Source organism: Bubalus bubalis, chromosome 19 (assembly GCF_019923935.1).
Source record: "Bubalus bubalis isolate 160015118507 breed Murrah chromosome 19, NDDB_SH_1, whole genome shotgun sequence".
NCBI lineage: Eukaryota > Metazoa > Chordata > Mammalia > Artiodactyla > Bovidae > Bubalus > Bubalus bubalis.
The window spans coordinates 23,108,484-23,133,530 of record NC_059175.1 but is presented as its reverse complement, the minus strand read 5'-3'; the positions used below and the strand labels follow the sequence as shown (position 1 = coordinate 23,133,530).

The 25,047-nt window shown below is 38.8% G+C and overlaps 1 protein-coding gene across 3 annotated transcripts in view; it reads left to right on the top strand.

Annotated features, from left to right (window-relative positions):
• The window catches only part of IL31RA (interleukin 31 receptor A), a 72,693-nt gene that overhangs the window by 22,601 nt on the left and 25,045 nt on the right, over window positions 1-25,047 (top strand). For all 3 annotated transcript variants that reach the window (XM_025270520.3, XM_044932416.2, XM_044932415.2), the window contains exons 3-6: window positions 5,085-5,202; window positions 6,387-6,556; window positions 12,721-12,872; window positions 18,995-19,160. In XM_025270520.3, the coding sequence (XP_025126305.3) occupies window positions 5,085-5,202; window positions 6,387-6,556; window positions 12,721-12,872; window positions 18,995-19,160 (606 nt within the window). The remainder of the gene's footprint in view (window positions 1-5,084; window positions 5,203-6,386; window positions 6,557-12,720; window positions 12,873-18,994; window positions 19,161-25,047) is intronic.

Here is a 25,047-nt window from a genome sequence, read left to right as displayed (position 1 = left end):
AAACATATGAGATTTGTGAGGAGGGACACAATTCAGCCCATAACGTCTCATAATCGGAGGTCACCCAGAAGGCAGTTGTGATGCAGAGATAATGAGAATGTCTTCCAGACTTCTGGCATGGCCTGGCCCGCCTTGCAGGTCCCTGGGGCTATACTTGCGGCACTCCAGAGCTTTGTAGGCGTTATAGGCAGGGAGGGCCGTGTGTCTCTGTCTCATTCAGTCTCTTTTGGCCATCTCAGAAATCCCCAATTGCTTCCAATTGTCCAATTTAAAGTTCTGCTTATAAGCATCATAACACCTTTCCCCTCAACTTGTCATTTTCAGTCTTGTATGTCTGTCTTCTCTTACTACCTTTCATTAATACCATTTCCTGTATAACTGACTCTAGTTTCCATACTACTTCCCTTCTAGACAATTTTCCCCTTGGGCTCAGCCTTGCGCTTCTTTTATTTCAAGACACTGTTCACAACAAAATTTAACTTTGCAATGACACCAAAGTGTTATGAGCGTAGAGAGGAAGAAGGGAGATTGAGAAGATCTTTTTAATTTTGAAAAATGTTCTTTTTGCATATAGGAAATTCGCTGATAAGCAAGAACATTCTTCTGGTCCTTCTTAGAGAAAAGTTCTGAATATACTGCTTATTTCTAAAAATAGGGGAAATAGTTATTTCTAGAAATGTGGCAATATGTGTATATGCTTTTGCTTAACATGTGGAAGGATACATGTGTGTGAGGGGCAAGTGTAGCCTTTAGTCGTCCACGTGCAAAAAAACCATTCTGTTATAGTTTTAAATTTATACAAAAATTGTGAGGATAGTACAGAGAATTTTATATACCCTTTATCCAGTTTCCCTTATTGCTAATATTTTGTCATAGCATTGTATGCTTGCTGAAATAAAGAAACTGATATTAACACATGACTATTAAGTACATTCCAGACTTTACTTGATTTCACCAGTTTTTCCTTAATGTTCTCTTTCTGTTCTGGGATCCAATTCAGGGTAGCATATTGCACTGAATTGTCCTGTCTCCTTATTCTCTTCTGGTGGATGACAACTCTTTAGTCTTCCCTTTTTTCTCATGACTGTGGCAGTCTTGAAGAGTTCTGTGAGTACTCTTGGGGTTTTATGAAAAATAGAACAGAGGTAAAATGCCCTCTATTGCTTTATCACAATTATATAATGTTTGTGACAGTCTTTTGATGAAGAGTTTATATTCTAATTAGAGGTAAGTTGAAGAAGACTTAAAATAGGCACACAAGTTGCCAGCAGGTAGGCAGGACAACAGATGTATAAGTCTTGCTACTCACTGGCAGTTCTTTACATAAGTCAGGGCAGTTCAGATGTATGGGATCCACAAGAAAGCAAAACTGAAGCTATTTGTTGATCTGGTTTTCCTTTTTTATTCCAGTTCCCCTTGGCACCTTCATTTGTGATCAAACAAATCTACAATGCCCTGAGATTATATGCAGAGTTAGGATGTCATGAGGACATAACAAAGAGAAGAGGGAAAATTACTCTTAAATGAATTCCTCTCCCAAGTCCTAAAATCTTGGATTTTCAGACAAGCTAGTTTTCACATGAGGCAGGGAAAGTTGTTTATGCAGTGAAAATAAACAAGCCCAAAATGTTAGTGCTTAAGACAACAAAGTCCATATGTCCATCACAGATAAGCAGGACCTAGGCTGATGGAGGCTGTACTAGCCTAAGACTCATTATCTCAACATGGATTTGCAGGGTGTGCAGGGTAGAGGGAGGAGAAAAAGGATAATAATGTAGCAGTGCTTTAGTCTCCTTTCATATCAGGGGCCAAAGAAGTCACATTGCTATGCCCAATTTCAAGGAAGCAAGGAAATAAAATCTTCCCCTATGTCCAGGAAGGGGAAATACTGATGAGTACTGGAAATGTTCCTGGGCATTCATTTTATTTATCATAAATCTCTTCTGTAACACCAACATAGGGGATCAGAATATGACACCCCAAAATATACCACTTTGGCATAAGGATTTATTTTGATTTGGAGTCAAAAGAGAATCAACAGATGCAGAAGTGGTCTTTGTGGAACTTCTTTTATTTGTTTAAAAGAAGAAACTTCTGAAAAGTGAGGACTGCTATAAATCTCCTCTCCTGGAGGAGTTTTATGACCATGAGGAAGACAGAAAATCAGTGCCAGGATGGATCTGCACATGTAAACCCTGCTCCCTTAGTGTCTCCCATATATTTACCTTCTCACAGTCTGCCACCCTTGAAAACCTAAGTTCATTTTCCTTTGTCCTGTCAGTTCTCTACAGATTTATTGGTTTTGTCTTAAGATGCTTTACCAACCGAAGTTCTAACCACCCCTTTAAATTACTCTTTATTGAGTTTTCGCCTGTGTAATTCCACTGCATGCATTAATATAATGTTTTTCTCTTGTGAATCTGTCTTTTGTCAGTCTGATTTTACAGGGCCCCGGCTGGAGAGCCTAGGAGAGTGAAAGGAAACAGAATTTTTTCCTTCTCTATACCAATATCAAGTGGCCTCTCCAAGAATATTTCTGTCTTGCCGTGTACCAAACAGTGAGAGTAAAACAAATGTAACTCCTTAAAAAATGCTCAGGTGAAGAGGAAAATCATTTTTAGGACTACTCTCTCTTCTGATATCTGATAACACTGATGGTTCTGGTAACCAGAGGTTGGATTCCCCTCTGACCTATGGTTTTTATAGATATTAATCAAAGCTTCTGAAAGAGCTAAAGAGAGATATTCAAGGAAGAATAGTAAAGACCAGAGTTCACCATGGTTCAATGGGGATATGTTTAGATCCACAAGGATCTATTCCTGTGCTGTGCTATGCTAAGTCACCTCAGTCGTGTCCGAGGCACCTCTGTCCATCTATTTCTACACTGGTTTTTTTGGTGGCTGTCTTTGGAGTTAGCCTGTGCAAGGTAGACCAAGAAGGAAGGTGAAAATAAAATGTGACTGTAGGGGGCCATAATGAGAAGAGTATAAAACTAAAGACTATTCTGAGTAGACAGGGAAAGACATCTTATTTCTTTGTTTTCCAGCCAATGATCAACTTTGATATCCTGCTAAGAGCTCATGTGCTGGTATGAGTGAAATGGAGGTGGAGGGCAGGCTAGCTTTGGATGACTATTTGTAAGGAAATTGGCCAGAGGACTAAAGACAGACCCACATGTACGCACAAACACATACAGCCAAGATCTCTGAGCCAGAGAGTGAGTCAGTCAGTGTAAAAGCTATTCCCCTGGGGACATTGTTGGCTAACCGTTTGCTCACCCTCTTATAGGATTTTGCCTGTCCCACTAACAGTTGTGAAGTGTGTATCTGTTAATATTCTGCTTGCTGTCCTGAGGAATCCTGAGGGAGTGTTTTCAAGCTATGTGGGCTCTCTCAGGAATTACTGGGCTAATTGGTCTACCTTCTGATCTCCACTTACCGTGTAGTATTATTTGGTTCAGGTCAGTTAACTTTGGTCCTTTAGGCAGTTGGACTTGGAGATCACCAGCTTTTTCATGGTTTTCAGCATGCAAGTAGCATAGATAGAAAGTCATTGGCTTAACTACCGACTAGAGGGTGTTGTCAGGATCAGGCTCATCTGAAGGACTCAGAGGAAGGCTTCTCAGAAAAAAGCTGGAAATGTGGCCATGACATGAAGGCCCCCTTGCTCTGCTTCACTCTTGTTTGTCTCTCCCAGGGGCTGCTTTACCTATGTGGACAATTCTCATTTCTTAGACCACAGTCTCCCACGTTGCAGGCAAATTCTTTACCATCTGAACCACCAGGGAAACCCATGAATGAATATACAAATCCCGAAAGTCCCAAATCTAAGCAGTGAATACAACCCATTCTGAAACTGTTTGTTACTGACTTCCTATTAGAAGGTGTTACCTCTGGAAGAGTTGAAATGTATGCATTAGTCAGATATGCAGATATATTTTATAACATCCTTATTTTCTAGGAATAAGCTAATCAGTTTTCAAAAAGTCCCTGCTCCCCTGGAAAGCCAGGCAGGGCTGAGGAAGGGGACAGCACAGGCAGCACTTACATTTGTTAGCATTGTCTCCATTTCTTCTGATTTAGTGTTTTCCAGCTGATTCAGTCTCTCTAGGGTAACTGTGCACAGTTCCAGAGTTTCTGCCTGTCCCCCTACTCCTGCCTAGGGTGGTGTCTGGGCATATGAGTGGGTTTACGTAACTTCAGAGTCCTGGTCTCCTAAATCTGTGTGAGCAAGTCTTTGTTTCCCTCTGGACGTTCTGCTGGGGTCTTATCCCTTCTCTGCTATCTGCTGCCGGGCAGCCAGCTTTGCATGGGCTTTGGGGTATCATTGCCAAACGCACTCCTGAAGTTCATGCCCCAGCTGTTTGCCTGTGGTTGACATCCCCCTGTGCACAGAAGCCTCTTCATCTGAATCCCAGCCCTGATTTACAGCCATATCACCCTGAACGTGCCTGATCTCTTCTGAATCCCAGGCCTGGACCAACCCCACACATCTACACCCACCCACAGTTCCTTACCCTGAGATACTGGGGACTTCTGAATCCCTGCCTGCTATTCTCACCTGTTCAGAGCTTATGTGCAGATTGTCCCCAGCCCTCTTTCTGCAGTGCTAGGACTTCCATATCATGCTGGAGTTGGTGCTGAGTGGTACATGAGGCTCTGACTAGACTTGCTATGCCTGGTGAAACAGGCCACCAGCCCAAATGACCTTGGTTCTTCAGGCTCATGCGTGTTTGTACTGTTGCACCAAGAACACTGACATCCGAGTTCTTTGCTCCATCTTATTTTCACTACCCTGCTCCAATATTTTACTTGCTACAAGTGATGGACTTCTTACTTCTTATCTGGTAGGAACTTCCTTGAATAAAAATATAAGATGTGTTTTTTAAGTCAAAATCTAGCTGTTTAAAGGGAGTAACTGCAGAGATGGAGTTAGATTCTTTCCATGGCCCTGATAAGGAGAACCTATTGTACCTAGTAACTTACCAAGAAATTCAGCTTTCGATTAATCTGTTTTCATCAAACTCGTTAATGCTGGCAATGTTTATCATGCACTAAAATTATTGTGTTTGTGTATTTTTCTAGACCTGCCAGCTAAGCCTGAGAACATTTCTTGCGTCTTCTACTATACGAAAAATTTTACTTGCACCTGGAGTCCAGAGAAAGAAGCTAATTCTATAAAATACCTAGTCAGAAGAACTTCGTGAGTATGGGAGCTTGTGTGCCGTCAGGGAGAGTAAGGGGAGGAGGCAGAGGCTCCCACTTTAACTCATGACTCAAGTCACTTAGACAGTAAAATGTTTTCTCATTATAGCTTCTAGATAACCATTATTTGTATCCAGTGGCTGGGGTGATATCTTGGTTATTTGCAACCATACTGATAGGATCTACAGCTAAGAGGGTGGGAGGATGCTTGTATAACCATGGCACAACATTACCCTGTAGGCCATTTTTGCACTCTATGATAACCATGGAAAACGCTGAGATCCTTTCTGCTTTCAAAATTCCATGATTCTATATTTCTGTATGTTCAGTCTCTGCTCCCTCACCCCTGCCTTTGCAAATCCTTACACAGTGGGCCCCCTCTTCTGGTCTCAGCCTGTTTCATCTCCCACATGGTCCCCAGAGGACTCTAGCAATAGCCACCTACTTGATTCCTACCAATATGTGTAGCTGTTTTCATTAAGTTACAGCTTGATAGGGTTTAAGTTATCTATCTAAGAAAATAATTGTAATGAGTTTTCTGAAAACATTGTACACCAATGGCAAAAAATTAAATCTGAAAAATATGAAGAATATCAAAAATCACCCAAAATCCCACCACCAAAGGTAATAATTTTTAACATTTTGATGAAGACCTTTCTAGACACCTTTAAGAAGAGTTATGTAAATATGTAAGTTCATATTAATGTAATCATTATTTACATAATATGCATCTTTCTTTTTTTCGCCATTAATAGAGTACCAGGCATCTTTCCATATCAATAAATATAGTTGTATTAAAAACTATCATTTTAAATTATATTTATGTATCTACTGTAATTTATTTAACAAATTCTTTTTATTTTTTCTTTTAAGAATAAGTTCTCAAGGTTAGAATCTGACATTTTCAAGAGCCTATTCATTATTTCTTACCAATAGGAAATGCATTGTATGAGTGTAACTTTTGATGAACTTACAGGGTTCCCAGGGATGTCTCCATGGTAACTTTTCTCTCTCCTCCAAGGTGAGGAAGGAATCTGGAGAGATAAACATCAATTTCTGGACTATACAGTTCTCAAGAGAGACCCAGAAGGAAGCTACCAAATACATGCTTAATATATTAAATATGCTTATGTTTCTAAACTGCTGTACTAAACTCATGCTGAATCATTTTTTCCTTCAAAGGTGTTATTTACATGAAAATGATATTTGTAATTCTACAAGTAAAGATGGTTCTTCATGCTCTTTTTATTCAAGATTAACAACACCAGATATTTACATTATTCAAGTGGAGGCTGAAAATGCATATGGCATAATTAAATCTGATATAACATATTGGGACTTAAATACCATAAGTAAGTGTCACTTTATATTCTTATGAACTTTTTAATTAAAATATACCCTCTTCTTCTGTTTTTTAAAAGAGATATCTGTAAACTCAAAAGCAGATTCACAGCTCAAGCACATAGGTGTATGTTATGGATATATTGGAAAATTTGTCTTCTTTTGAAGAAGGAAAAGAGAGGTAGGGTCAGAGGGGAGAATAAAGAAAGGAAGGAGGGAACTGACCAAAAAAAAAAAAAAATGAATGAGAAGAAACATTTTGCTGGTCCTTGATTTTCTCATGCAGTTTGTACCATAAATTATATTAGAAGAAACAGTGTTTCTCCTTCAAAACATTATTGCTCCTGTAGGAGAAAGTAAAACTCTTATTTTAAAAAATATCTCACTGATTGTTACTTTCAAATTCTTTTTCAAAGAGTCATTTTTACTATTTAATTTTAAAATAACATAGTTTGTGAGAATAATTCACGTTATAAGATTCACCTTTTTTGTTAGTTTATTTTTAACTGGAGGATAATTGCTTTACAATATTGTTTTTGTTTCTGTTTGTCTCTTGAACCTCCATCCCATCTCCCACCCCATAGATTCACCTTTTAAAAATGGCAATTCACCAGTTTTTAAAAATCATATTCACAAAGTTATACAAATATCACCAGGATCTAGTTCCAGAAGCTTTTCATCACCCCTCAAAGAAACTTCATGCCCCTTAGCAGGAATCCTTAATTCTACCTTCCCCTTGGTCTCTGGCAGTCACTAATCTATTTTTCTGTCTTTATGGATTTACTTATTTCTGAAAATTCATATAAATGTAATGATACAGTATAGTCCTTGTATCTTATTTCTTTCACAGCATAATGTTTTCAAGGTTCAATCCATCTTGTAGCATTTATTCCTTTTTATAGCTGAATAATAATCCATCATAGGGATATATCACATTCTGTTTAACCACACATTGGTTGATAGACATTTGAGTTGTTTCCACTTTTTGGTTATGAATGCTGCAATTATGAATATTTGTGTACAAATTTTTGTGTGGATATAGGCTTCAATTCTCTTAGATATATACCTAATGAAATTGCTGGGTCATATAACTCAGTCTTTAACTTTTTGAAGAACTGCTGAATTTTACCAAAATGGCTGTATCATTTTACATTCCCACCAGCAATTTATAAAGTTACCAGCTTCTCCATATCCTCGCCAACAATAGTTATTGCACTTTTTTTTTATTATAACCATCCTAGTGGGTATTAGGGGACTTCCTCAGTGGGTATTACATCATACTTCACTGTTCTGATTTGCACTTACCAAATGATTAATGATACTGAGCGTCTTTTCATGTGCTAATTGGCCATTTGTACATCTTCTCTGGAAAAATGTTAATCCATAACCTTTGCCAATTTTACAAATATGTTGTCTTTTATTGTCCAATTTTAAGAGTTCTTTTTGTGAGGGGCTGTGCTCTGCAGCATGTGAGATCTTAGTTCCCCTACTAGGGATCAAACCTAAGCCCCTTGCAGTGGAAGAGTGAGTCTTGATCACTGGATTGCCAGGGAAGTTCGCGTTCTTTATATATTCTGGGTATCAGCTCCTTATAAGATATATTTTGCACATATTTTCTTTCTTCCTGTGGGTTATGTTTTCAATTTCTTAATGATATCCTTTGAAACTAAAACATAATTTAATTTTGATGATTTTATTATAATTTATCTCTTTTTTCCTTTATTGCTTGTGCTCAGAAGTCAGAACTAATAATCTAGTGCCAAACCTGAGATCACAAAGATTTCTACTCTGTTTTCTTTTAAAGACCTTAATAGCTTTAGCTCTTACATTTACTTCTATGATCCTTTCTGAGTTAATTTTTAAACAAAACTAACAAACTTGTATTCCTGAAATAAATCTCACATAGTTGTAAGTGTATAATCCTTTCTGTATGTTGCTGAATTTGGATTGATAGTTTCTTTGTTGAGGATTTTTTCTTCTATCTTCATAGGGGATATTGGTCTCTTGCTTTCTTTTCTTGTGATATCTTTGTCTATTTTTTGGCATCATGGAAATATTGGCCTCACAGAATGAGTTGGAAAGTGTTTCCTGGTCCTGTTTTTTGAAATGGTTACAGGGATCAAGACCATCCCCAAGAAAAAGAAATGCAAAAAAGCAAAATGGCTGTCTGAGGAGGCCTTACAAATAGCTGTGAAAAGAAGAGACGTGAAAGGCAAAGAAGAAAAGGAAAGATATACCCATTTGAATGCAGAGTTCCAAAAAATAGCAAGGAGAGATAAGAAAGCCTTCCTCCGCGATCAATGCAAAGAAATAGAGGAAAACGACAGAATGGGAAAGTCTAGAGATCTCTTCAAGAAAATTAGAGATACCAAGGGAACATTTCATGCAAAGATGGGCTCAATAAAGGACAGAAATGGTATGGTCTTAACAGAAGCAGAAGATATTAAGAAGAGGTGGCAAGAATACACAGAAGAACTGTACAAAAAAGATCTTCACAACCAAGATAATCATGATAGTGTGATCACTGACCTAGAGCCAGACATTCTGGAATGTGAAGTCAAGTGGGCCTTAGGAAGCATCACTACAAACAAAGCTAGTGGAGGTGATGGAATTCCAGTGGAGCTATTTTAAATCCTGAAAGATGATGCTGTGAAAGTGCTGCACTCAATATGCCAGCAAATTTGGAAAACTCAGCAGTGGCCACAGGACTGGAAAAGGTCAGTTTTCATTCCAGTCCCAAAGAAAGGCAATGCCAAAGAATGCTCAAACTGCTGCACAATTGCACTCATCTCACATGCTAGTAAAGTAATGCTCAAAATTCTCCAAGCCAGGCTTCAGCAATACGTGAACTGAGAACTTCCAGATGTTCAAGCTGGTTTTAGAAAAGTCAGAGGAACCAGAGATCAAATTGCTAACATCTGCTGGGTCATCAAAGAAGCAAGAGAGTTCTAGAAAAACATCTGTTTCTACTTTATTGACTATGCCAAAGCCTTTGACTGTTTGGATCACAACAAACTGGAAAATACTGAAAGAGTTGGGAATACCAGACCAGCTGACTTGCCTCTTGAGAAACCTGTATGCAGGTCAGGAAGCAACAGTTAGAACTGGACATGGAACAACAGGCTGGTTCCAAATAGGAAAAGGAGTACTTCAAGACTGTATATTGTCACCCTGCTTATTTAACTTATATGCATGATGCAGAGTACATCATGAGAAACTGGGCTGGATGAAGCACAAGCTGGAATCAAGATTGCCTGGAGAAATATCAATAACCTCAGACATGCAGATGACACCACCCTTATGGCAGAAAGTGAAGAGGAACTAATAAGCCTCTTGATGAAAGTGAAAGGAGAGTGAAAAAGTTGGCTTAAAGCTCAACATTCAGAAAACTAAGATCATGGCATCCAGTCCCATCACTTCATGGCAAATAGATGGGGAAACAGTGGAAGCACTGACTGACTTTATTTTTTGGGCTCCAAAATCACTGCAGATGGTAACTGCAGCCATGAAATTAAAAGACGCTTACTCCTTGGAAGGAAAGTTAAGATCAACCTAGACAGCATATTAAAAAGCAGAGACATTACTTTGCCAACAAAGGTCCATCTGGTCAAGGCTATGGTTTTTCCAGTAGTCATGAATGGATGTGAGAGTTGGACTATAAAGAAAGCTGAGTGCCAAAGAATTGATGCTTTTGAACTGTGGTGTTGGAGAAGACTCTTGAGAGTCCCTTGGACTGCAAGGAGATCCAACCAGTCCATCCTAAAGGAGATCAGTCCTGGGTGTTCATTCAAAGGACTGATATTGAAGCTGAAACTCCAGTACTTTGGCCACCTGATGGGAATAGCTGACTCATTGGAAAAGACCCTGATGCTGGGAAAGTTTGAGGGCAGGAGGAGAAGGGGATGACAGAGGATGAGATGGCTGGATGGCATCACTGACTCAATGGACATGAGTTTGGGTAAACTCCGGGAGTTGGTGATGGACAGGGAGGCCTGGCATGCTGCGGTTCATGGGGTCACAAAGAGTCGGACACGACTGAGCGACTGAACTGAAGTGAACTGAACTGAAAAATCAGTGGTAATTCATCTTTAAACCTTTGGTACATCTCCCCAGTGTAGATATCTGGGCCTCAGATTTTCTTTTTATGAAGTGTTTTGACTTGGGTTTCTTTTAAAACATTTTTAGGAACTCCTTTTGAAAGGCTTACATCACACTGCTAACATTGGCTCTACCTCCTGTCGATGGGCCTAAAAGGGGCAAGGTTATTCACTTCGTAAACACAAACTTTTATTTTATTATTATCTTTACTTTCTTAACATGAACATATATTACTTTAGCAATAATGTAAATTGATGTAACCATTACGGAAAATAGTATGAAAGTTCCAAAAAATAAAAATACAACCACCAAATTGAAAATACAACTACCAGCAATTCCAATTCTGGTATTTATCTAAATAGGATCTTATTGGGATCTTTAAAGAGATACTTGCATTTCCATGTTCATTGCAATATTATTCACAATAGCCAAGATATAGAAACAACCCAAATACCCACCAACAGAGGCATGAATAAAGAAATTGTGCTATATACATACATTGCAATTACTGTAGCTATTTAGGAAAGCAAAATGACATTTTGTGGAAAGTAGCCCTAAATATGTTTATGTTGTTGTTTGTTGTTTAGTCACTAAGTCACGTCCAACTCTTTTGCAACCCAATGGACTCTAGTCCGCCAGGCTCCTCTGTCCAGGCGAGGATACTGGAGTGGGTTGCCCTTTCCTTCTGCAAGGGATCTTCCCAACCCAGGGATCAAACCCACATCCCCTCACTTGCAGGTGGATTCTTTACCACTGAACCACCTGGGAAGCCCCAAAATGTTTATACTTTTTAATTTAATCCTTCTGTCCTAGGGGATCTAAGGAAGCTGTGAGAGATACAACTAGAGATGCAACTATTATCCACTTACTTGTTCACTTAACAAATATCTGAAATTTGCTAAGTGCCAAGTGTTAATCCAAGGCCTTGTGATTGAGACTCAGCTTCTGTTTTCAGGGGGGCTTTAAAACAAGAAATTGGAAACACTATGTACAGTACACTAATAGACAAAGTGTCAAATTCTGTTTCTCTATAAGAGAATATTATGAAGCTTTGAAAACATGTTTTGAAAAATTTTAATGCAAAAGGATGTTTGCTGATTCCATAATGTTTTTCATAAAGACAAAAGATTTATTTAGAATAACATCAATTTTCTTTTAAAAAGTACAAATTTTTGTATAGGTAAAAGCCGGGAAATACACCAAAATGCTAATAATGATGATCTCTGGATGATGGCAAGGAGGGCATGGTAACCCACTGCAGTATTCTTGCCTGGGGAATCCCATGGACAGAGGAGCCTGGTGGGCTATAGTCCATGGGATCACAAAGAATTCAACATGACTGAAGTGACTTAGCATGCATGCTGGTTGATAGAATTATGATTGACTTAAAGTTTTTCTTTGTAGTTTTTCTATATTTAAAAAATTTGAGGGGGGGGACTTCCCTAATGGTCCAGTGGTCAAGACTCTGCCTTCCAATGCAGTGGGTGTGGGTTCAATACCTGGCCAGGGAACTAGATCCTACAAGCTACAACTATGAGTTCTCATGCTGCAACTTAGACCTGGCACAACCAAATAAATAAATTTAAATAAATAATTTTTGAAATGAGCCTATGTTACTTTTATAACCACCCCCCTTTTTTCAAGGAGAGATTTAGGGTGAGAATGTTTGTAGTGTTCAGGGGAGGTGCTTTCTACTGGGCACTTCTTCATCCTGGGGGTCAAAGAAAGAGAGATGGGGAGAATAGACAAGAGGAACCACCCATTCTCTGTTCATGAAGTTTCTTTTTACCTCCCTTCTGTTTGACAAAAGATCTGACCCAGTCAGTAAAAGGCTGATTTGTTAAAAACAAACAAACAAACAAAAAAACCCACAGAAATATAGCCTCTCCTCACTGGACATTCTTTTCTGAAGGGGTGGGAGGAGGCAGCATTCTTTTTGCCCTGCTTTCCTAATGCCTTTTGCATACACTAAATCATAGAATATGCACTATGATTTCCTTTGCAATTCTGGGTGGATGTTATTAGCACTTTCTGGTCTTTGTGCAAATACAAAAACTGTATGATTTTTATTCTTCAGCTAAAATCGAGCCACCTATGATTTCCAGTGTGAAACCAGTTTGGGGCCTCAAACAAATGGTTCAAATAAAATGGACACAGCCTGTGTTGGCACCTAAGTCATCTACTTTAAATTATACACTTCGATTCAGAGCAGTAAATAGTACCTACTGGGTAAGTTATGCCATTATAATGTTTCTAAGAGAATTGTTGACGTTTGTTGATCTGGAATCATTTTTTCCATTTTCTACATTTAAGAGAGACAATAGTGAATACTTTTCTCCCCAGTTTCCCATTTGGGCCTTTTAGATTGTAAAAGTGTTTTACTATATGCATCTTTATTTTTGCATTTCATTCTCTTTTGTGTCTAGCTACGTTGGTTCTTGAAAGTCTATAGCTTGGGAATTTCCTTTTAAATTGTTCTAACCTTTGTGATCTATAACACATATTTAGAAAGTGAACAAAACATAAATATTGCATTTAACAAATTAAGTCAGTGTGCATGTAAAAACCACTGATATAAAAAATAGCATGCTATAGCCCCCTGCCTACCTTTTTCTGATGACACACTCCTCCTGCCTTTAGAACTCATGATTATCCTAGTTTTCATGGTAATTACTTCTTTGCTTTTTATTATGGTATTACCATGTAAGCCTGCATCCCTAAACAATGTAGTTGGAGACAGTATATAAATGGAATCCATATATTTTGTATTTTCTTTATGTTTGACTCCTCTCTCTCAATATTGTGCTTCTAAGATCCATTCATGTTTTACAGTGCTGGAGTTTATACATTTTTATTCCAGTGTAGTCTTCTGTTCCATGTACACAATGGAATCATGGCTTTAATTTTCACTTACCTGACTTTTAATGAGATTATATGTCTTTTCATGTATTTATTGGCCACTTGGAATTCTTCTTTGTGAAATATTGATTTAAGCCTTTTGCACACTTTTTTCTGTTGGATGATCTGATTTTTTAATTGACTTATAGGAGTTACTTACATATTCTGTTTATGAGTCTCATTTTTTATGTGTCTTGTAAACATCTCTCACTATGCATCATGCCTTTTCACTTTCTTAATGGTAACTTTAGAGGAACAGAACTTCTTAATATGAATACTGTCAAATTTTATCAACCTTTTCCTTTATATTTATTGTCTTTTGCATCTTGAGAAATATTTTCTTACCACAAAATTCAGAAATAATTATCATATTTCCATAATGCAGTTTGATCTTATATCAACTTTCTATTTCTAACCAACTTACATTATTCACTCTTAGCTTCCAGCCAATTAAATCACTTAAATCTTTGACTTTCCCCCTCAACACACAAAAGATTTTCTAGTAAGAACATTTCCACTGTCTTATAACTTATCCCTTTTTAACCTAAAATGCTGATGTTTTATTTCTTCTTATTGAATTTATTCAGGTTGGACTTATCCATCATTTTGGCCTATTGAGAATCTTTATTCTATTACCCAAAGCCTGTAGTTAACTTTCTATTTTCTAACTTTTCAATAAACCTTAGAGTTAACTTTTTACTTTTTAATTTTTTTAATATCTTAAGATATGATAACACTTTTATACCTTCATCTAATCATTGATCAAAAAGAATGACTATATCAGAGCCCATCCAAAGATATCAGCCTCTCTTTTGAGCTAAAAGAAGCTCATTTACTCAAGCTTCTTTGGATATAGAAGGCCACCACAGTCATTCAGCCTCCTCTTTTCATCTTGGCCATGAGGCCATCACTAGACTGTTTCCTTTAGTGAAGCCATCGTACTATATCTATTGCATCCTCCACTGGACTAGGACTCTTTCAGAAAAGAAAACTGGTTAAGTTTCACTTGTCTTATATTCAAGTCAAGAGAAATAATGAGTTCACTCTTCCTCTCAGCTTCTTTTCTGTGCCAACTCTGGATCCATTCTCCTAGAACTGACCATAGGAACATAAGACTCACTGATTGGTAGTTTCTGGAACCCAGAAAGGAACTGTAAGGAGGGCACTCCCCAGCACAACATAAGCTCATCTTCATACCACATATCATGGGCTCAGTGAATCTGAGGAACTTCTGTGTGATCTACTGTCTAGCAATCCGTGGTTTCTTTTGTCTGATCCCAGAGTCCTGTGGCTACTTTATAAAATCCAACAAGAAAAATAAGCCAGGATCTATATTCCTCTGGAAAATTACTAAACCATTTACAATATGAAGTGAGGGCAACACATGCAAACTACTTCAATCCCTAGCATCTTGTACCCCACCTCTTTGATAAACTTACCTGCATCTGTATTCATCTTTGCCTCCCTCCTTCCAATCCCCTGGAAGGAAGAGGTCCTTCCTCCTGCTAACCTGGAGAAAGTGGGAAAGAGAGTGGAATGTGCAACCAGAATCTCTCTCCTTTCAGTTCTCAACCACAACCAAGTCTAAACAGTTCTAAATCCAACTAAACCAATCCAGTCTTGTCTGGATGGTTCTCATCCCATTGTCAATGGAAAAGGTCTAAATTCTTAACCCTCCAAGGCCTGGCCCCTATCAACTCCTCCAAACTCATCTTGCATCTTGCTCTCACTTCTCTAGTGATTCTGAATTGCTAGTTTCCCTTGCGTCATGTCATTTCATTATTCTGTGCTTCTGCCTAGAACAGCTCTCTGCTTTGTACGTCTCCTCTTGGCCTAAACCTTGCTCGATCCACTCGTCTCTCAGAACTCTGGTCTGACATATTTTCTTCTGGGAGTATGAGATAGGTGCTCCTCCTCTGTCATTGCACTTAACATAGTCACTTAAACTCATCTCTCCCCATAGTTGATGATAAGTTCCTCAAACACAGAGACCTTGATTTTCATCTTAGTTTTCTCATTGCCTGCCACATATGCTCAATAAATTTTTGATTAAACTAAACCACATAAAAACTAATTTCAAAATCCCAATATGTTCATATAACAAGACTCATATTTGTATGATGCTAATATATGGGTTTGCTTCCCAGGTGGCTCAATGATAAAGAATCCTACTTGCCAATGCAGGAACTGCAGGAGACTTGTTTTCAATTTCTGTGTTGGAAAGATCCCCTGGAGGAGGTAATGGCAACCCACTCCAATATTCTTGCTGTGATAATCCCATGGACAGAGGAGTTTGGTGGGCTACAGTCCATGGGATCGCAAAGAGTCAAACATGACTGAGTGACTGAGCACCCACGCACACAATATATGGGTTACAGAGTACTTTTTTTATACTCTAAGCTACTCAATCCTTGCAAATATCCTATAAATTGTTGTTGTTTATTTAATAAGTTGTGTCTGACTCTTTGCAATCCCATGGACCATAGTCTGCTTGGCTTCTCTTTCCATGTGATTTCCCAGGCAAGAATGTTGTTGTTCAGTCGCTTGGTCATGTCCGACTCTCTGCAACCCCATGTGAATGCAGCACACCAGGGTTCCTGGTCCTCCACTATCTCCCAGAGTTTGTTCAAACACATGTCCATGGAGTTGATGATGCCATCCAACCATCTCATCCTCTGTCACCCTCTTCTCCTGTCCTCAGTCTTTCCCAGCATCAGGATTTTTTCCAATGAGTAGGCTTTTCACATCAGGTGGCCAAAGTACTGGAGCTTCAGCTTCAGCATCATTCCTTCCAATGAATATTCAGGGTTGATTTTCTTTCAGATTGACTGGTTTGATCTCCTTGCTGTCCAAGGGACTCTCAAGAGTCTTCTCCAACTCCAGAGTTCAAAAGCATCAATTCTTTGGAAGGTCTTGGACCTTCTTTATGGTCCAACTCTCACATCCATATGTGACTACTGGGAAAACATAAGCAAGAATACTAGTGTGGGTTACCAATTCCTTCTTCAGGAGATGTTCCCAACTCAGGGATTGAAACTGTGTCTCCTCCATTGAAAAGTTGATTCTTTACCACTGAGCCACCTAGGAAACCCCTCCTATAAATAAGATATCACTATTCTTCTTATTGTTGTTGTTGTTTAGTCAGTACGTTGTGTCTGACTCTTTGTGACCCCGTGGACTGTAGCCCACCAGGCTCCTCCTCCATGGGATTTCCCAGGCAAGAATACTGGAATGAGTTGCTATTTCCTTCTTCTAGGGATCTTCCTGACACAGGGATCAAATCCACATCTCCTGCATTTGCAGGTGAATTCTTAACCACTGAGCCACCAAGGAAGCCCCATTATTATTACAGATTAGTAAATTGCAATGTAGAGTGCTTTGGTCATCTGTCCAAGATTTGTAAGTTACAGAATTGAGCTCAGGTTTTGTGAGGCCAAGTTCAGTCATTCATTTGCCCATACTTAAGCCTCCAAACCACCTTCCCATGGCCCTAGTGTAAAGGGTTTCTACTTTTATAAAAGGGAACCATGTGAACACTCTACCAAAGGATTTCAAGACTGTTTTAAGAATTTGATTTAGGCTTTGCTCCAAAACTTCTGACTCATCTCTTAACACATACACACTTGGAATAAGCTAGGACTTGGCACAAAATACAGGTTGCTAGAAACAAAACTGGTGAAGTTAATTAGTGTTTTGGTAGGAGTCCATTGCTTGTACTGAGTTCAGGAAATTTTAGATTTAAGCCTGTATATAGAGGATCAATTGATCTTGGACCCAGTGAGGACCAAAGCCATATAGCCTGGAAAAAAGCCACAGTAAAGAAGCCTTAAAGGAGCACTCTTTGGAAATTTAACTGCATTTTTTACAGCCCTGAGGCTAGGGCTTGGAAGAACAGGTTTGCATAGGTACCGTGAAGAGAGCTTTCTGATTGTGAGGAGAACCAGCAAGAGACCAAGCATGTGCTGAGGGTACTAGCAAAGCAGAAGAAAAATTTTGAGAAATTAAAAATAGAAGAAGAATATTATGTATTTTAAAAAGCATGAAAAGTAAAATAGAATGTCATTAGACTCCCTTGCATATATTTTATGGCTTAATACTGTTTTTATTTTGATTTACGCATGGAGAGTACCATGTGGTTGACCTTCTCTCAAAGGTCTTAATCTGGTTTTAACTGAGCCCCATAACTGAGGTCAGCTGGGGAGAGTACTTCCCCAGAGATGATGAATTGTCCCAAGATACGTTCCCAACAGCCCTGTTCTACCACTGCAACGTCTCCAGGGGCTTTTGCAGGAAGGTGCTCAGGGAACCTGGGGTTCAGCAGCAAAATTGCCCTCAGGCCTGCATGCTGCTTCCTTGCTCTGATGCCATCTCACTAGACTGGGAGTTCAGAACCGTCCATCTGCAGCTGGGATGCTCAGCTGTTGGCCACATAGGCATGTCCTCATTTTGCCCCAGTTTCCTTTAGGCCCAGCACCTATAATTGTGTACCTATTTTCACAGCTGTTGTTGAACACATAAGCGATATCCGGACTTCCTATTCTGGCCAGATTCTATGGGCTGGTGTGCGTCTTCACAAAGTAGTCATGTCTGTAATTACAGTTTATTTTCATTAATAAGCTCAATATAAATTTATATAAACCTACAGCTTGAAGTTCATGTTGTAGCAACAATGATCATGCTCAGTAAGACATAGCTGAATTTCTAGTTTCTTGTGGAGAGTTAAGTCCAGAGGGACTTTGTAGAAAGCAACATGCTCATTTACTAACAAGGAAACTGAGGTCTAGAAAAGGGAGGTGGTTTATTTGCCTCTCCCTGTTTTGCACATTGAGAGAGTGTGAAAATGAATTTATTTATCTAGGATACTAAGATCTTTAGCAACTTGAGTGATCACCCAAAGACCAATCATTTGAAATGGGAAGTTTGAATAAAAGGAAAGAGTCTGAGAGTGAGGGGAATCTGTGCTCTGATCCTAGTTCTGCTGATTATAAATGCTGAGGTAGTCCATAATCACTTAACTTGTCTGGGTTTCATTCATGACATGAGTTTGAATTTAATACTCTCAAGGTGTCTTTTACATGCTGTTCCTTGAGATCTTATCTCTACGTATTATTGTCACCTCCAGAAATTAAACTGAGGCCCGTATTGGGTGCCAGGACTCCACTCTGCATCTTCCAGAACAGCAAGATTCACTCACATCCAGTCCAGAGGCAGGAATCTCTACCTCACAAGCTTAGAAACAAGAAAGGGGAGGGGTGGTGGTTCTTAGGGTAACTCACCTCTATTTGATGCTAACAGTCTCCAGGCATGTGTAGAAGTTTATTTATGAAAATTAAAAAAATTGAAATATAATGCTACTAGTTCAGAAAGGTAAGAGAAGGTTGGGAAGTAAAGAAGAAAAATGGAAAGATAACATGTGGTCTCCCATCTAGCTCAAGGCTGTCTTTGTCTTTTAGATGGAAGTCAACTTCACCAGAAGCGGTAAGAATGAAGAAGAAGCATACAACCTCACAGGGCTGCAGGCTTTTACAGAGTACGTTGTAGCTCTGCAGTGTGTGGTTCACAAGTCAAGGTTCTGGAGTGGCTGGAGTCAAGAAAAGATGGGAATAACTGTGGAAGAAGGCAAGTTGGTCCCTTGTGGTTTCTTTTTTGCCTGCTGTGGTTTAGGGCAAGCTGAACTGAGCCTTTGTGGATTTTGTCAAGTACTTTGCCATACTTGGGAATCATGGAATCTCACAATCCCAGAGCCAGAGAGTCTGTACAGTGCCCCTCCACAGGGCATGCATGGCACATGCCTGAGCCTACAGGATAAGCTGGCCCTCCCCTGATGATGTTAGTGACATTAGCAGCTTTTGGCCTTGAAGGCAAAGGACCATATCTTGAATACTTGTATAAAGTTCTTATACTATGCTTGAAGTAGTATAATATTATTTAAAGATGTCCTATGATAAATTAAAGATGGATGTTGCAAACCCTGAGCTACTGCTAAAAAATAAAGGTATAACTAATGAGAAAAAAGGTCACATCTTTAATTATAGTGAAGGAAGGAAGGAGAAGAGGATTGTACCTTGATTGAATGGTTACCATGAGTCAGGAATGGTAATTAAGAATACTATTGGGTTAGCCAAAATGTTCATTTGAGTTTTTCTATAACCTCTTAGGGAAAAACTGGAATGAACTTTTTGGCCAACCCAATACTTCAAATCTGTGGGCTTCATATAAAATCCAGCCTGGCTGTGGAGTAACTTTGGGCAAGATACACAAACTCTAAGACTCAGTCTTCTTACTAATTTTTCCCCTTTTCCATAATGAACTATAATTTATAAAATTGAGTTAATAGTGGTACCTGTTTTTTAGTATTATTTTAAAGATTAAATGAAATAATGTGTTTAGCCCATAATCAACATTCAGTAATAGATAGATTTCCTATTAGTGTTATTAATTCTCCTAAAAGCCTTATGAAATATGTAGAATCACCTCCATTTGCAAGTGAGATAGATGAGATGTTAATTTGTTCAGGGTCACTCAGCATGTTACCATGCTCCATAAACCAGGAGCCTTGCCCAGAGCCTGACCCCAGTAGATGTTCAATAAGTGGTTGATGAATGTGTTAGTTTCCTGTGGCCACATAACAAATTGTGGGTGTGTGTGTGTGCTCAGTTGCTCAGTCATGTCCGACTCTTTGTGACCCCAGGGACTATAGCAAGCCAGCCTCCTCTGTCCATGTAATTTTCCAGGCGAGAATACTGGAGCAGGTTACCATTTCCTACTCCACGGGATCCTCCCAACTCAGAGATTGAACCCCCCTCTCTTGTGTCTCCTGCATTGGCAAGTGGATTCTCTGCCACTGTGCCACCTGGGAAGACCACTTTTTTTTTCTCTTCTAGTTCTAAAATTCAAAGGTCCAAAATCGGTTTCATTGGACTAAGGTCAAAATGTTGTCACAGTTGGAGATTTTGAAGGGAGAATATATTTTCTTGCCTTTTCTACCTTCTAGTAGCTCCCTGTATTCCTTGGTTTGTGGCCCCCTCCTACGAACAAAGCATACTACTCCAGACTCTGCTTCTGTTATCACATTACCTTTTTCTCCTCTTCCGTGTCAAATCTGTCTGCTTCCTTCTTGTAATGACCATTGTGATAACATTTAGGGCCCACTGGGATAATCCAAGATAATCTCCCCATCTCAAAATCCTAACCCAATCACATGTACAAAGTCCCTTTGGCCATATAAGGTAATGTTTATAGGTGATAGAGATTTGTACTTAGATCTTTGGTGTTTGTTTTTCAACCTACTACAGTGAATGAATGACTAATTAAATGAATACCTATCAAGGGCCACACATCTTCTGAAATATGTCATAGAAACAGAAAAATGCTGATCATTCTAACCTTCTGAGGCTTTAGCTTTGTTTGAGACATGTAAGTTCTAGACCATGAATTTGCCCCCACCCCGCCTCTGGGCATGATTTCAGGCCCTTCTTAATCAATCTTACAAGTCCCTCACTGGTCTTAGGCAACATGTGGGGTCAGCTCCTGTGCTCCCTGGTCTATATGGCAAAAATTTATTCCCCTGGATCCTGGTTGAGTTTCCCATGACACCCAAATTAGTGTTAACAGATATTTGGCATGTTTGCCCATATGATCATATGTCTGGGAATAATCTGGTGCCTTCTGAATTTCGTATCTCCCACTGGAGATGTTCATGCTTAGTCTGGACTACTCACTGGTGGATGCAGTTACAACAAAGATTCATGTGACACACATAAAGGATTGGGCTGGATGGCCTCTGAAGTCCCTTCTTACTCTGAGATTCTATTAATCTATGGCATTTAGGCATCCAAGCTTCCATGCTCAACTGTAAGAATACAGAAAAAAGTAATAAAAAATTTCTAATCATTATGTGTTTATATGCTTAGAACAGTGCCTTACAAATGGTAAGTGCTATATAAATTTTAAATAAATAAAAACACGTGCATGATTAAAACAAAACTAGTCAAGTTGTGGACCTAATGTGAATTTTTGATTAAAATTATATGCCGTATTTGGGAGCACTCTATAGACATCATCTCAAATAATCCAATCTTAAAACAAATATACTAGTTTACAAATACCAAACAACACATAAATTGTACAATATAAAATGGTCCAATGGTTATAATCTGTTGGAGTGCTCAGTTATTGCTGTCTGTGGCTTGGCTGATCCCTATCTTTTAAAATATTAGAACGAAATGCAAGCAATATCCTTGTGCAAGTTGCCCTCTCCCTCTGCTACACCTTTCAGCAGGCAATCTGGGACAGTGAGTTCTACCCTGGGTTTGATCTTGTTTTGTACAGTTCTCCCTGTAGCTGTCATTCTGCTTAGAGACCTAGCATCATTATGGTTCAGTGTCTTAAGTTCATCACAGTCCAACCACTTGCTAATGTCAATTTAATACACTTGTTTCATTGCTAGAAATTAGATTTACCATTTCAACTAATTTATTATTTCAGCTTGCTTGGCTAAGATTGACTACCAAAACACTAGATGCTAGTGTTCTCTGTGGCCTGTGCTAATTAAATAAAATGAACATCTGTTAACATTACCACTGGACAATTTTTGCTTTTCTTAATTTTTTCAGAATCCCAGAAGAAACTAATGAAAATGTACCCACCTCAAGCAAATCCTAATTTATCCTCTTCTAATTCATAAAATATTTCCGTTTCACAATGAAATGCCAGCTGTTTTATACACACCACCTCAAACCTTTTCTAATTTGAAAATTTCTGTTTTAAGTAGAATATGAGGTACTCTTCTCTTTTACATTTCAATATTTTGATTATTAGGATTATTTACTCACAATTAAGCATATAAATATATACTACGTGAAACATGCATACTACATGAAACAGCCAATTCATTTAAAAAGGCCCTGATACTAGGGAAGATTTAAAGCAAAAGGAGAAGAGGGCAGCAGGGGATGAGATGGCTGGATCACATCACCAACTCAATGGACATGAACTTGGGCACACCTCGGGAGATAGTGAAGGACAGGGAAGCTTGGAGTGCTGCAATCCTTGGGATCACAAAGAGTTGGACATGACTTAGTGACTGAACAGCAACAGGAAACAGATATAATAATATTCAATTCCTGGCTCTGTTACTTAAAAGTTGTATTGGGCAATTGTCTCACTTCTTAACACCTCAGAAGAGGAAATAGTAATATTGATGTACCTAATTATAAGCCTGTGGAGGTTAGATGAGATGATTCAGGTAAAATGCTTAGTATGCGACACTTGCTAAAAGGGAGCGATTCTTAGTGTTAGTCTTCAGCAAAGGCAGCAGAACGTGTCTAAAGTACTGATTGGTGGTGACTGTGGGTATTTCCAGATTGTAACTGGAACAACAGAGCAGCAGATTCTTACTACATCTTTCCAAACAGTTGATGCCTTGGAATATGTAAACTCCAATATGTAATTAGAGAAGGAAATGGCAACCCACTCCAGTATTCCTTGCCTGGAGAATCCCATGGACAGAGGAACCTGGAGGGCTACAGTCCATGGGGTCGCAAGAGTCAGACATGACTTAGTGACTAAACCACCACCACAAATATGTAAATATTTTGGCAAATTTGTAAAAGCTTAGTATTATTCTTTCACAAATACAGAATTATTACTTTTCCCCATTTGGTTAAGCTGGATTATTAATTTATTCATTATCAATTTATGATCATGGAAAATTGACTGTAATAATTGTCAGTCAGTCAGTCAGTTCAGTCGCTCAGTCGTGTCCGACTCTTTAGAAGAGGGTTTTTCAGATGGCTCAAATGGTAAAGAATCCACCTATGAATGCAGGAGATGCAGGTTCAATCCCTAGGTTGGGAAGATCTCCTGGAGGAGGAAATGGCAACCCACTCCAGTATTCTTGCATGAAAAATTCCATAGACAGAGGAGCCTGTTGGGCTACAGTCCATGGTGTTGCAAAGAGTTGGACACAATTGAGCATGCACACATAATTGTAGAAAATTTAAAAGCTAGCCATTTGTTTTACTAAAAGTCACGTCTGTAGGAAAGTACATCAGAAAGACTGTTTCTCTTTGGAACACATCTGCAGGAAATAGTGACCACAGTGAAAGAAGAAAATACCTGATTAAATTCATTCATCATCTCCGCTACCACCTACTAGAACTAAGTGGCTGCCTATGGGGTAAATCTAAGTAGAATTTTACTCTTTCTAATCAATGACTGGAATGATTAATAACTTAATTATCAGTTTATTTTTGTTTCTGTCTATGCTTCAGATGAGTATTTGGAACTGGCTTGTAACGAAAACTTTGTCTTTAGGTTTTTTCTTTCTTATTCTCAATATTATTATCCCAGAGTCTGACTTCCATGTAACTGGAACAGAGAGACTCTGCAAGTAAGAGATGGATTGAGAGTCTTTCCAGTTCTGTGGGTCACCTATGAAGGTCTCATGACTTTGTAGCTTTGTGCTGAGAAGACCGTCTTCTGGGACATCTCAGGCTGTAACCTGTTGACAGGCTGAAACCTGTTGCTCTGTGTCTGAGAAAGTTGAGTCCTGACTGTCCAGTCTCTTGATTCAGTAAAGACCTTTGGGAAAACTCCTGGCAGAGCTTGTAAAACAACATTTCAATGGAATGCAGATTAGGTCATGTATAAAGTTTAAATAGTTTCAATTTCCTTGTATGGAACTTACATGGAATTACAATAGGTCTCCTTGGGAGACTTGGAACCTGGCAGTTAGACTGTTACCCACACTTCGGCTTCTGCAAACATAGTTGTAGAAATGTCACCCTTCACTGATGACAAGACAGGTCATTGACTTAATTGCCCTTCAGTGTACTTTTCTACATTATGAAGTTGTCTTTAATTAGGGTTCAGTATGTAATTTCACTTTAAACACTCAATTACCTGAATTAAAAACAAAAAAACCCTAAAAATAGTCTCTCAGTACTAAAATAGTTTAGATCTTGGCCTGGGTGGCAGACCCCATTTTTTGGAGACTGAATTACATTCTTTTCATCCATGTGATTTCCTCAAGAAAAGATTTAGTGTTCATCAACTGCAGCTTCAGAGACATTTCCTCAATTTCATAAATTACAGGCCAATAGACTTCTGAATAGTTAGATCATCAGAAGCTGACACACTTGAACTATGCTGTCTTCAGGTCTGTTGTTTTTCACTGGAGAAAGGCATGGACCTAGCTTTCACATTATGACCTTGTATTTCATAGAAGACAACCATGAGAAGTGTACTCCTGCCATATTTATGTACTTTTGTTCAACTGTGATTGCAGACATCAGCTTTTAGGTTATCTTTTGTCTTTTTTGACTGGATCTACAAGATAATTCCATTTATGAATTTAATGCCCATAGCCTGAAAAAACTTGCCTCTTCACAATGATTTCTATGTGTTCTTTATTTCAGTCCATAAGGAATACACAACTAAATTTTATCTTTTTTACTCTTCTTTCCTGGAAGATCAGCATTAAATTTAGAGCTCACAGAGGGGC